At 40.7% G+C, this 14,645-nt stretch overlaps 1 protein-coding gene across 1 annotated transcript in view; it reads left to right on the forward strand.

The window, feature by feature from the left end:
* Positions 1–14,645, forward strand: part of LOC132398983 (uncharacterized) — a 59,286-nt gene that overhangs the window by 6,865 nt on the left and 37,776 nt on the right. Inside the window, exons 8-13 of the mRNA XM_059978819.1 lie at positions 751–878; positions 3,062–3,217; positions 5,488–5,675; positions 11,156–11,241; positions 13,300–13,427; positions 14,161–14,316. Of these exons, the coding sequence (XP_059834802.1) occupies positions 751–878; positions 3,062–3,217; positions 5,488–5,675; positions 11,156–11,241; positions 13,300–13,427; positions 14,161–14,316 (842 nt within the window). The remainder of the gene's footprint in view (positions 1–750; positions 879–3,061; positions 3,218–5,487; positions 5,676–11,155; positions 11,242–13,299; positions 13,428–14,160; positions 14,317–14,645) is intronic.

A 14,645-nucleotide genomic window follows, 5' to 3' on the forward strand; every position in this document is an offset into this window, starting at 1 on the left:
TAGCAATGGTGTGTTGAGTTTTCTAAGGTACAGTAGTGACTACATTTTTTAAATGTTTGATTAATTTAAGCACTTGCATGTCCAGAAAGGCAGTATATAAATGAACAATTTTTAATTGTATGCAATATTTTCATGGCGTGACACCTTGAGAAAGTTTTATATGTAAATGGAAGTATAATTTGCCATGTTATAAATATGAAAAATAAACGACTCATACGTACCTTTCCGAGGCAGACGCATCTCTTACAAATTCAATCTTTTTTTCAAGTACATTAAATATTTGCATCTACCATTTTTATTTCTGTTGAAGTCAGACATCCAACAATTAAAATTTTAATGGATTAAGAAATTTTATGACTTAGCAACCTCGTTTTAAATTTGTGATATCAACTGTAAAATATCATTAAGGAAGAGGGCCCCCTGCCTTAACACTCTCTATCCGCAAGTGAATCCAGATCCACGTTGTCACTTAAGTGTCCTTAAAACAACTAAAGGAAAATACTACTTCAAAAAAAAATGGACAGCAATGCTGTCAGCTAGCTACATAGAATTTTAGCCAAAACATTAGTTTTACTGTACATAATGAAACAGAATATTAATAGATACTCTTGCTGTTAGCTACTTTAATCTTCATTGAAAGCATAATACTTTTTTTTATCTCCTTGCTTAACTTAAATACAGATGTTTATGTCAAGTTTTCTGTGATTCACATGATTGAAAAGTAACCAAGTTCTTCCTTCTTTTGATCAGCATTTGCACTTGACTGTTATGAGAACCGAAGCTTTGTTGTCTTCTTGAAGAGCTCATTTCAATATGTCAGTCACTTTGTAACTCTGATGGATGTATACACTCTGATGCCACCTGATGTTTTTTCAGAGGTAAGGATTAAAATAACTTGTGAAATGTGGTGACTGTGGATTTGGAATGTATTATTTACTTGGTAGCCATTACAATTAAACTGTTCATTTTGTAGTGCTGATGAAGGTCTGACTAGTTCTAATCGAGGATCCCTGACCTTCCCTAAGCATTCACTCTGTTTCTGTTCCCAGAGACGTGGCCTGACTGGCTGAATATTTCCAGCATTTACTGTTTCTGCTTTAATTCTCCAGTTCCAGATTGGGGTATTTTAAACAAATTCTGTAATGCTGCAAAGAAATTTGATTTAAACATTTCTTAAGAGCTGATAGGATAATTTCATTTGTTGCATACAATCCAAAGCAAATCTGCTGTATTTACTGACCTGGAGTACTTGTGCCGATCTGACTGTTTCCCAGTAAACCGTGAGGGTGATAGGAAGAATGAGAGACTTACATTTTATGGTGTCTTTCGAGATTTCGAGACAGTGAGAAAAGTGATGTTCTGCTTGGCACTGACAAAGGGTGTCTTAATATTGAGTAATGCAGCTATGTACTGCAGACCGGGAGACATATTGTCGTCAATGTTATAGAGCTAACATAATGTAAAACTTCAAGGTAGTAATGACTTTAAGGGGCTCCAGAATGGTCTGTCTTTGGTCCAACAAGCAATACTCCAGTGCAGTAGCTCACCTGAATAAACACAGGTGTCTTTTGCCCTTCTCACTTAAGAGGGCCCACTGAGGTTCTTTGCATGTAATATGTGAGTATGAGAGGCAGGGATAGCATATAACATGGAGCCAAGCTTTGCCAGTTGTTTTCTGAGATGTGGTGAACTACATATACCTGTCTGGACACGCCCCCTGCTGACTGCTCCTGTGGCTCCTCCCACAGACCCCTGTATAAAGGCAATTGAGGCCGGAGCCCGGCCTCTCAGTCTCCAGGATGTAGTATGGTGGTCACTCACTGCTTGTTCCTTCTTCCAGTCAATAAAAGCCGATATCTCACCTTTACGTCTCAGAGTGAGTTATTGATGGTGCATCATGAGAGCCCTGGATCATGGTGTTCGTGGTCTTTATGAGGATGTTGTTGCTGCCTCTCATCTACTTTGTGCCATGTAGAATGAAGGGAAAAAGACCTGACATCTATTACAAATAATGAAAGTTGTTTTAAAAGGTGTTGCAGCAGCAACCATGTGCGAGTCGTGATTTGGGAGCTGGAATTTCTGCTGGAAGTTCCGGCAGCAAAAGAGGTGATGATGACGAGGCCTCCATCGATCAGGTCATGCTGTTGTGTCCTAGCTGTCTAGGAACGCAAGCCGGGGCAGTACCATATGGAGAGCAAGCGGTTGTCCATGTAGCAGGCTCCCCCTCTCCATGCATCTGATGAACCCAAAGGAACAGCAGAGACTGACACAGTTCGGCACCAGCAATGTTGCAGGAGTTGCCACTGTGCATCGAACTCAACGTAAGGCTGCCTTAGCTCTGGGTTTTTCCCTCAGGGTTTACTCCCAAAGCCTTCCCCATGAGAGGGTTTAGCTGCAAAGCAGTGGAGGTTTGAGATCAGAGCTTTCCTACTCCAGGATGAGCTGCCAACCACTGCTGACAAGCCCCACCTGCCCGAAGCGACTGGCTGGAAGGCGCCTGTAATCCCCCTTTACCACTTCTCCTGTCAATAGAAATGGTTCTGCTGGGCTTAGCAGCTAAGCCACATGTGAAGGTCAGGAGCTGGTTTTGGTTGTCAGAGGCTGTTTGAGGCACACACCATTGGGAGCATTTAATAGATAGTGGGAGCTTGTCTCCACTACCACCCCCCAGCTATAACAACCTTAAGGAACTTTAAGGCAGCAAAAGTAGTCCAGTGCAATGACACTGACCACCTCCTGCAATGTTTATCAGATAGCATTGATGAGTCAACTAGGTATCGTATCATGATTTGCAATTAAAATACCATTTGTGTCATTTGTATTCCAACACTGTAGGTTATGCTGTTTGCCTGCTGACAATAGTAGAATTAGAGTGGTGAGACTGTAGGCCACCATGTTTATTTTTTAACCCCATACTAAAATATCCATTTAAGGTTACATGTTTAAACTATATGGCAAATAATGCTTTTGTTGCTGTAACATCCTCTTCATTTATGTGTTTTTCCCAGTCTGATTCCTGTTGCATACATAGAGTAAGGAAATTCCTTAATGTATTTCACAGGTGTTGAAAATCATTGAAGACAATGCATTGGTTGAAGTTCTAAACAGGCCTGGATTCATTGATAATTACAGCATTCTGACAAGCATCTTAATCCGTATTCAACCAGTCCAAAAGTTGGCTGCAGTTATTCGGCAATTCTTCATGGAGAGCCACAATGTAAGTTGCTTTCACTCCTGAGATTTCACTGTTTAGTGCTTCCCTAGCTATACTGTCAATTTTATTAGAGCCATGTGGTACCTGAGAATATATCTGTTCCTTTCACTCAGAGATTAAGAAATGGATAGTGGGTGTACTAGCTGTAAGACAAATTGGATATGTGAATATCACAAGGGTTATGGAATTATGTTCTTTAATACTCATATCTGCTCTACAAGTCCCTCAATTCCTTGTACTTGTTCCACCATTGAACATTATCTGTAATTTAAACTCTCCATCTACCACTGAGAAACTCTCACTCCCTTATCGAGTGTCTATCTATCTCTGTATTAAAAATATTCAAAGATTCTGTTCCCTCCCCTCCCCCCACTCCCCATCTTGAGGAAGAAAATTTTAGGACTTATGGCCTTTCAAGAGAAGAAAAATTTGCCATATCTCGATCTTAAATAAGTGACCCTGTGTTTTTAAAGGATGGCCCAGTGCTACAAGAGAAAACACAATCTCAACATCCATTCTGTCAGGACTTCTTGGGATCTTTCATGTTTCAATCAGGCTGTCTCACCCGAGGAGCACAGTAGAATGGGGGGATATGGGAATACAGATCCATAATTCCATGAGAGTGGCATTACAGGTAGAAAGGATTTTAAAAAGAGCATTTGGCACGTTGGCTTTCGTAAGTGACAGTATTGAGGATAGGGGTTGGGATGTTATGTTGAAGTGTATAAAATGTTAGTGGGAGTTAATTTGGAGTATTGTGTGCAGTTCTGATCACCTACCTACAGGGAAGACATCTATAAGTTTGAAAGAGTACACAGAAAATTTACAAGGATTTTGCCAGGACTTGAGGATTTGAATTATAGGGAAAGGGTGAGTTAGGCTAGGACTTTATCACCTGGAGGATAGAAGAACAACAGTTGGTTTGATAGCGGTACACAACATTATGAGGGTATAGGCAGGTAAACACAAGCAAACTTTTTCTGCTGAACTTGGGTGAGACTAGAACTAGAGGTCATAGGTTAAGGGTGAAAGATGAAATTTTTAAAGGGAACCTGAGGGGGACCTTCTTCACTCAAAAGATGATGAGTCTTGGAATGAGCTGCTGTCGGATATACTGGATGTGGGTTTGATTGCAACATGAGTGCTTAGTTCCCGCTTAATACTTATAACAATGCGGTTCAGCACAGTTCCAATGCCATATTTAAGTTTGCTGATGACTCCATTGCCATTGGCCAAATCAGGAGTGGTGATGAATCAGCATTTAAGGGGCTATCAGGTAGAAGGTATAGGAGCTTCAAGACACACACCACGAGGTCCAAGAACAGTTATTACCTCTCAACCATCAGGCTCCTGAACCAGAGGGGATAACTTCACTTAGCTTCAGTCGTCCCATCATTGAAATGCTCCCACTGAACTGGACTCACTATCGAAGATTCTTCATCTCATGTTCTCAATATTTATTTCCTATTTATTCATTATTATTATTTCTTTTTTCTTCTTTTGAATTTGCACAGTTTGCATATTTTTGTATGTTGGTTGTTTTCTGTCCTGTTGCCTGTGGCCTTTGATTCTACTGTGTGTTTTACTGTTATTACCCGCAAGAAAATGAACCTCAGGGTTGTACAGTATATGGTCATATGCATGTATTTTTTTATAATAAATTTACTTTGAACTTAAGAGAAGATTAGATAAGTACTGTACATGGATGGGGAGTGGGGGGGTATGGAGGGCTATGGTCCAGTTGTGGGCTTATGGGAATAGACAGAATAACAGGTCAGAGTTAGCTGATGGGGGGGGGGGGGGGTAAAAATAATAATTAAAAAAAAGAGTTAGCTAGATGGGCAGAAGGGCCTGTTTCTATGTTGTAGTGCGCTATGACTGCAGAACTTTTTCAAAGAATTACATGAGGTTTCCCATCATTGCAAAAGAAAATGAGCAGTAACTGGTTATCTCATCCATAACACTAAAAGGTCTGATAAAGCTTGCACAAAAGAACTTGTCGGTTATTGGTGTTAAGGCTGGAAAAAACTAGTTATAATTTAAATTTGTCATTCAGTAGGGTAACAATTCTCTATAACCTAGTATCCGGTTTAGAAAAACTAGTTTTTACTTGTCGACAACAAATATTGATCATTGTCAGTGTTGTTCACAGACAAGGAAAGAAGAGATTTAAAAAAATATCTGACTGGTGGAAAATCAAAATGTAGCAAGTTGATTTAGCTGCATTATCATGCAAATATGTTGTTCTAAAGCAAAATTTCTTCTCTTTTCAGAGAAATATTTCAGCCGCCATCATAGAGGGGATACGGCTTGAGTTTTCCAGAAGTGTGTCTGGAGTTGGTGATCCTAAGTTGAATAAATGGCTAAATTCCACACTAATTCCATCTCTGCCATTGATCAGTAGCTTCCTTTTCTCTTCCAGAAATAGAGAGCGATTTCCCTGCTATCCATTCAATAAAATGTAAGTACATTTCTAATCAAATGTAATCTCTAATTAGTTGTAATAACCCATTGTTTCATGGCCAAGAAGCAGGACATCATCTATACAGTTTTGTGGGTAATCATTTGCATTTGTGTTTGAGGTTTATCTGTTGGGAATTAAAGTAGTGCACAGGATTTAAGGAACTGGGAATTGCACATCCATCGGATTCCAATGTATGCTGCAAGCAGAGGATGTTAAGACGAGGGTAAGCCAGTGGATGTAGTGTACCTAGATTTTCAGAAGGCATTCGATAAGGTGCCACATAGGAGATTGGTGAGTAAAATCAGAGCTCATGGCATTGGGGGCAGGGTTTCAACATGGATAGAAAACTGGTTGGCAGATAGAAAGCAAAGGGTAGCAGTGAATGGGTGTTTCTCGGACTGGCTGGAGGTGACTAGTGGGGTAACACAGGGCTCTGTATTGGGACCACAGCTCTTTACGATTTATGTCAACGATTTAGATGAGGGCATTGAAAACTATATCAGCAAGTTTGCTGACGATACTAAACTGGGTGGCAGTGTGACATGCGAAGAGGACGTTAGGAGAATACAGGGAGACTTGGATAGGCTGGGTGAGTGGGCAGATACTTGGCAGATGTCATTCAATGTGAATAAATGTGAAGTTATCCACTTTGGAAGCAGGAACAAGAGGGCAGAGTATTGTCTGAACGGTGTAGAGTTAGGTAAGGGAGAAATGCAAAGAGACCTAGGAGTCCTAGTTCACCAGTCAATGAAGGTGAATGAGCAAGTGCAACAGGCAGTGAAGAGGGCAAATGAAATGTTGTACTTTGTTACAAGGGGAATTGAGTACAAGAGCAAGGATGTCCTTTTGCATTTGTACAGGGCCCTGGTGAGACCACACCTGGAATATTGTGTACAGTTTTGGTCTCCAGGTTTAAGGAAGGACATTCTGGCAATTGAGGAAGTGCAGCGTAGATTCACTAGGTTGATTCCTGGGATGGCAGGGCTGTCTTACGCAGAGAGATTGGAGAGATTGGGCTTGTACACGTGGAATTGAGGAGATTGAGAGGGGATCTGATTGAAACATTTAAGATAATTAAAGGATTTGATAGGATTGAGACAGGAAATATGTTCCAGATGTTGGGAGAGTCCAGTACCAGAGGGCATGGATTGAGAATAAGAGGTCAGTTATTTAAAACAGAGTTGAGGAAGAGCTTCTTCTCCCAGAGAGTTGTGGAGGTGTGGAATGCACTGCCTCGGAAGACGGTGGAGGCCAATTCTCTGGATGCTTTCAAGAAGGAGCTAGATAGATATCTGATGGATAGGGGAATCAAGGGATATGGGGACAAGGCAGGGACTGGGTATTGATAGTGAATGATCAGCCATGATCTCAGAATGGCAGTGCAAACTCGAGGGGCCGAATGGTCTACTTCTGCACCTATTGTCTATTGTCTATCTATTGTCAGAGGGTATTAGTTAAGTTTACAGAAGGACTTGATAGATCATGGAAGAGGGTGGATGGTTGAGGGTTGTTTGAATATCTGAAGTGTGTCTAGGCTAGATGGAGCCTGTTTATTCAAGCTCAAGGTTGAAAGTACATACCGTATATGCACAGGGACAATGAGAGAGCTTTTTTTTTTACAGTTTTCTGTGCTTCCTGCCCAATAGTAACTGTGAAAAGGTAACATAGCTAGGCTGGTGAAGCGCTCTGTTGATAGGTATTGCGTTCTTAAGCCAGTGCCTCCTTAAAAGGTGTGGAGAGATGTGCCCATGATATTTAGGCCAAGTCTACCATGCTCTGCAGCTTCTTGCATTTCAGTGCATTTGAACTGTCGTTACCAGACCGTGATGCAACCAGTCAGGGTGGTTTCAGCAGCACATCTGTCGAAATTTGTCAGTGTGTTCTGTGACCTTCTAAGAAAGTAAAGGCCCTGGTGCACTTCTGTTATGATGTGCTGAACCAAGGCAGGACACCCAGTATGTAACCCTTGAAACTTAAAGCTGTCGACACTCTCCACCACTGATCCCTGAATGAAAAGTGGTGTACGTTTCCCCTTCCTGAAGTCAACAATCAATTCTTTAGTTCTGCTAATATTGAACAAGAGGTTGTTTCTGCAGCACCACTCAACTGGGTAACCTAGCGATTGTTACCAGTCCTCACTGATTGAAGGTTGTCAATAAGAAAGTCAAATACCCAAATGCAGAGGGAGATCCAGAGGCTCAGGTTTTGAAGCTCAATTATGAGCTGGTTGGAATGATTGTGTTTTGAATGTGGTGCTATACTCGATTAACAGCAGCCTGATGTACGCTAAGGTCAGGTGTGAGACCTGCAGTCACAAGGAACGGTGTTGTGGAATGTGAAACTTGTAATGGTGTGTATTCTTTTCCATTGTCTTTTCTGATAAAATAGAATATTTTAAAGTAGAAGATGTGGAGAGTCTGCAGAGGGATATAGATAGGTTAAGTGAGTGAGCCAAGGTCTAGCAGACGGAATACAACATTGTAAATGCGAGATGATCCACTTTGGAAGGAATAATAGAAGAGCAGATTATTATTTAAATGGTGAAAGATTGCAGCATGCTGTTGTGCAGAGAGACTTGGGAGTGCTTGTGCATGAATTGGAAAAGGTTAGCTTGTAGCTACAACAGGTTATTAAGAAGGAAAACAGAATGTTGGCCTTCATTGCTAGAGAGATTGAATTCAAGAGCAGGGAGGTCATGCTGCAACTATACAGGGTACTGGTGAGGCCGCACCTGGAGTACTGTCTGCAGTTCTGGTCTCCGTACTTGAGGAAGGATATACTGGCTTTGGAGGCAGTGCAGAGGAGGTTCACCAGGTTGATTCCAGGGATAAAGGGGTTAATTTATGAGGAGAGATTGAGCTGCCTGGGACTATACTCTCTGGAGTTCAGAAGAATGAGACGGGATTTTATAGAAATGTAACCCCCTGGGTCACCTCAGGCTCGCTCAGCTCGTTCTCGTCTAGGGGGAGCAGCCTTCGGCCCCGCCAAACTGGGTAATCAGCTGGTGTGGATGCTGTGTGATGTCCCCGCCTCGCCCAAAAAACAGACAGTACACCATAAGCGATTAAATGAGTACAATTTATAAAGGTTACTATAACTAAGTGATTAATAACGATACAGTATATATGAAGAGAAAAAATAAAGAAAAGGCGCCAAACTTATCAAAGTCCAAACCACTTCATGCACAACCGTTGGAGCTCAATTACTGAAGTCTTCTGGCCACCATTCGATCCCCTCCGAACTCCTTGACTCGCAGCTCAGGACCCTCCAAGTGGTCAACCAAGCACATCTAGTTTCATCCCCCCTCCTCGGAGTACCTCCTGGCCTCGGACCCCCACTTGGGGTCTGTTCCTCGCCCAGCTTACAGCATTGCGTCCTCTCTCTAAACCCCCTCGCGCCGATCTGCCCAAAAGCCCATCAACAAAAGCTTACAGACTCAGAAGAAAGAACATTAATCCCCATTTGGTTTACAAAGGAATACAGTTCTTGTTATGAGTAAATTTTAACCCAAACACGGTTCCAGCACTCTCTCGCAACAAAGGAGCATTCCTGCTTTTAACAAAACAAAGAAGCCCTTTTGATTACATACACAGTAACAAAGAAAAAAGAAGAAACCCCCTTTACAGAAACATACAAAATTTTGAAAGGGATAGATAAGATAGAAGTAGGAGAGTTGTTTCCATTGGTGGGTGAGACTAGAACTCGGGGACATTGCCTCAAGATTCAGGGGAGAAGATTTAGGATGGAGATGAGGAGAAACTGTTTTTCCCAGAGAGTCGTGAATCTGTGGAATTCTCTGCCCAGGGAAGCAGTTGAGGCTTCCTCACTAAATATATTTAAGATATGGTTAGATAGGTTTTTACGTAGCAAGAGAATTAAGGGTTATGGGGAAGAGGCAGGTGGATGGAGCTGAGTTTACGAACAGATCAGCCACGATCCTATTGAATGGCAGGGTAGGCTCAATGGGCCGGATGGCCTACTCCTGCTCCTATTCCTTATGTTCTTATGTAATATCATACACTTCTAAGTATTGAATTTCATCTGTTATGTGCCCACCCATAATTCAGCCTCTACAGCCTTGCTTTTCTACTCCTTGTAGAGTAGAGTAGAGTAGAGTGGAGGCCTGTGACTAATGGTGCGCCACAGGGATCAGTCCTGGGTGAGACCAAATTTGGAGTATTGTGTGCAGTTTTGGTCACCTAATTACAGGAAGGATATTAAGTTTGAAAGAGTGCAGAGAAGGTTTACAAGGATGTTGCCAGGACTTGAGAAACTGAGTTACAGACAAAGTTTTAATAGGTTAGGACATTATTCCCTGGAGCAGAAGAATGAGGGGCAATTTGATAGAGGTGTATAAAATTATGATGGGTATAGATTGAGTGAATGACAGACAGACAGACATACTTTATTGATTCCGAGGGAAATTGGGTTTCGTTACAGCCGCACCAACCAAGAATAGTGGAGAAATATAGCAACATAAAACCATAAATAATTAAATAATAATAAGTTAATCATGCCAAGTGGAAATAAGCCCAGGACCAGCCTATTGGCTCAGGGTGTCTGACACTCCAAGGGGGGAATTGTAAAGTTTGATGGGCATAGGTAGGAATGACTTCCTATGATGCTCAGTGTTACATATCGGTGGAATGAGTCTCTGGCTGAATGTACTCCTATGCCTAACCATTACATTATGGAGTGGATGGGAGTTATTGTCCAAGATGGCATGCAACTTGGACAGCATCCTCTTTTCAGATACCACCGTCAGAGAGTCCAGTTCCATCCCCACAACATCACTGGCCTTACGAATGAGTTTGTTGATTCTTTTGGTGTCTGCTACCCTCAGCCTGCTGCCCCAGCACACAACAGCAAACATGATAGCACTGGCCACCACAGACTCGTAGAACATCCTCAGCATCGTCCGGCAGATGTTAAAGGACCTCAATAGAGATGGCTCTGACCCTTCTTGTAGACAGCCTCAGTGTTCTTTGACCAGTCCAGTTTATTGTCCATTTGTATCCCCAGGTATTGCAGAAAATGCAAACAGTTTTTTTCTACTGAGGCCAGGGGAGAAAAAAACCAGAGGTCATGGGTTAAGGGTGAAGGGGGAAAGTTTAAAGGGAACATTGGGGGGGCTTCTTCACACAGAGAGTGGTGGGAGTGTGGAATGAGCTGTCAGATGAAGTGGTGAATGCGGGCTCACTTTTGACATTTAAGAAAAACTTGAACAGGTATATGGATGAGAGGGGTTTGGAGGGATATGGCCCAGGTGCAGGTCAGTGGGACTAGGCAGAAAAGTGGTTCGGCACAGCCAAGAAGGGCCAAAAGGCCTGTTTCTGTACTGTAATGTTCTGTGGTTCTATGGTTCTTAGAAAATGTTGCTATTGTCTTTAATTCAGTGAGCTTCAAGTGGCTGTTCGAAGGGGTGTTTTCTCTTTATTTTAATGGCCTATGGTGAATTTCTGTTTTTTTTCTCCTAGTGTTACAATACTGAGTTTTTTTAAAGAGCATCTGAATTCCAGTGATCAAGGAGCCATATATGAAAACATATTAAATTATACCAAAGGTATAACTGATCTATTATACTGTGTAACTTGGTGATTTGTCAAATTTGTGTGCATACATTCTAGTGAAATTTTCTGTCTCTCACCTTATTTCTCCAGTTGCTAATCTTTTGACTCTTTGTTTTCTAATAGATTTTTTAAGCAAGTTTATAATACCGGTTGTTCTGTTAAAAAATCGTCAATCTGAAATGTTGACCGTTTCTTTATCCACAGATGCTTCATAATAGATTTTTAAGCAAGTTTATAGTACCAGTCGTTCTTTCAAAAAATCGTTCATCTGAAATGTTGACTCTTTCTTTCTCCACAAATGCTTCATAATCTAGCATTTTCTGTTCTCTTTTCTGATTTCCGAGTTTTCTTAGGACCATGAGGTATAGGAGCAGAATTAGAACATTTGGCCAATCAAGTCTGCTCTGTCATTCAATCAGGACTGATTTTTTTTAACCCCATTCTCTTGCCTTGTCCCCATCACGTTTACCTTTCCAGTCAAGAACCTATCAATCTATTTGGCCTCCACAACACTCTATGATAGCAAATTCCACAGATCCGCCACACCTTTGCTGAAGAAATGCCTCCTCATCTCAATTTTACAGGGATATCCCTTTATTCTGAAGCTGTGCCTTTGGATGCTGGCCTATCCTACATGCTATTACCCTAAAGCTTTGCATCCTAGTCCTTGACTCTCCCACTACTGGAAACACCCTCTCCAAGTTCAACCTCTCTCATTCTTCTGAACTCCATTAAGTACAGGCCCAGAGATGTGAAACGCTTCTCAAATGTCAAACCTTTCATTCCTGAGATCTTTCTTGTGAAGCTCCTCTGGACTGTTTCCAGCATTAGCACATCCTTCCTTGGAGACAGGGCCCCAAATTGATCACAGTAATCCAAATTCAGTCCAACCAATGCCCTACAAAGCCTCAGCAATACATACTTGCTTTTATATTCTAATTTGTTTTCATCTCACAAAACACTAACCTGCATTGGATATTGTCTCCTCTTTGACACTGTTGCCTCTTCTATTTGCAGAAACTGTGTTTATGATTAAGAATGTCACTAAACTGGCAAGGATGCAAAAGCAATCTCCAAGGATATTCCTTGGACTGGACAGCTTAGGTTATAAATTGAGACTAGATAGGCTAGGACTTTTTTTCTTTGTGCATAGGAGGCTGAGAGGTGACCTTATAGAGGTGTAGTTAATTATGAGGGGCATTAATAAGATGACTAGCCAAAGTCTTCTCTCCAGAATAGGTGGGTCTAGTACTGAAGGGCATAGGTTTAATGTGATAGAATAAAGACTTAAGAGGGACATTTGGGCAGCTTTTTTCACACAGTGAGTAGTGAGAATCTGGGACAAAGTACCAGATGAAGTGGTAGAGATGGGTAGAATTATGACATTTTAAGAAGTAGTTGGATAGGTAAGGTTTAAAGGGATATAGACTAAATGCAGGCAAATGAGACTAATTCAATTAGGCAACTTGGTCAGTGCAGATGAGTTGGGTTGGAGGTCCAGATCTGAACTGTATAATGGAATGACTCAGTCGCCAGCCCTTGGTACCTAGTCAGTTGACTATTCAACCAATGAAGGTGAAACCAACTGTCAAGATAGACTGAACTTAAAATATGGACCAAAAACCTCAGAGTGTGACAGTTGTTAACTTTTTTTTCTAAATATGAAGTTAATCATGTAATGATTTGCTGAGTTAAATTAATTTAAAGTCATTGTATCCAACAAATGCAGACTGACCTGTAATGTGTTCTGGAAGCCAAGGGTGGGCACCAAATACTGCTGACAACCCATGAATAAGTATTAGAAATAACTTACAAGTACATGCAGCGTAGCATAAAATATCACTAAAGTATTCATATTATTTGAAGCCTTTATGGCTGAAAACAGAATGGACATGTTAGTAACTGATGGCTTATTTTTGGAAGTTGTGACTCATTTACAGTTTCATCAGTTTCACTTTGAATAAATTGGATTTTAAGTGTTAATAATAACTTGTAATATACTTTTCCATAAATGGAATCATTGAGAAGTAACTTTTTTTTGTTTTTTCCAGCATTCCCACTTAATTGTTATGAAAACAACAGCCTTGCTCGTTATTTGAAGACCTATTTCCAAAATTATTCCAACTTTCTATCTCTGAAGGATGCATATTCAGTGGTATCTCCTGAACATTTAGCTGAGGTAAAACATGGATAATTCTAAAGTTTTTTTCTACTGGGATTGACATTTTAAAAAATATATTCAGTTCAGAAATATGGGCCCTTCAGGTGGAGCAAATAATTAATTGTCCATTCCCTTGGGAAGGCACCTTGAACTAGTTGTTAAGGTTTGAATATACTCAGAATGCTGTTAGAACTTATGCTAAGTAATCCAATTACTGGGCTAATTTTTTTTGCTGTTGTAGAAATTTTCATTCGCCAATGGTACTGGTTTTATAAGTGTGTTGCAACCAGGCAGGGATTGCTATTTGGTGTTTAAATAAAACCAAAAATCTATTGCTTCTAACTTTTAATTGGGACCTAGTTTTCCAGTTTGGAGTCAATTAATATGCAATTTATTTAAATGATGAGAATGGAAATTGCAAAGACCTTGTTTTATTCCATATATCTTTCCATTCCCACTGGAAAGGCTGGGTAACAATTGGTCTGAGAGAAGTAACATCATCAAAACGTGAGCAATGTCTGTAGCCTTTAGTCACAGAAGTAGACCTGTAGAAATTGTTCTGGTTAAAAAGAAAATAATTAACAGTCACAATCGAATGCTAAGGTTTTATTTTGTGTGGAATGCTAATATATTGGTCAAACTTCATTTCCCACATACAAAAACTGAACAAGATTATATTTGTAACAGAAGTTCTTGTATACTCACACAGCTTGCTCCAAAATATTTATCTTTATTGGAATTTTCTTTTCAGGTGTTACAGAATACCAGTCCCAAAGAATTGGCTGATCTGCTGAGAATGCCTAGATTCATCGACGACTATAAGATTTTGATTAGGCTTTTAATCAATATCCGATCCAGGAAAAATCTGAACTTGCTTCTAGTTGAATTCATCACCAAAACTCAAGATGTAAGTTGCAAATATTACTTTTACCATTTGGACTGTAGCGTGAAGTGCAGATAAGCTAAAAATCCCTCCGTAGTGCAGCACAGTATGGACCATTTGGCCATGATGTTGAGCTGACTTGTATAACCCTACTCCACAATCAATACAACCCTCCATCCGACACAACCTATAACCATCAATTGTTATTGCATCCATACAGTATGCCTATCTAAGAGTCTCTTAAGTGTCCCTATTGCATTAGCCTCTGCTGCTATCCCCAGCAGTGCATTCCAGGTGCCCACAACTTGCAGTGTATATATCTGCAAAATATCTTTGACATCTCCCCTAAACTT

The sequence above is a fragment of the Hypanus sabinus genome, chromosome 9, assembly GCF_030144855.1.
Source record: "Hypanus sabinus isolate sHypSab1 chromosome 9, sHypSab1.hap1, whole genome shotgun sequence".
Classification (NCBI taxonomy): Eukaryota; Metazoa; Chordata; class Chondrichthyes; order Myliobatiformes; family Dasyatidae; genus Hypanus; species Hypanus sabinus.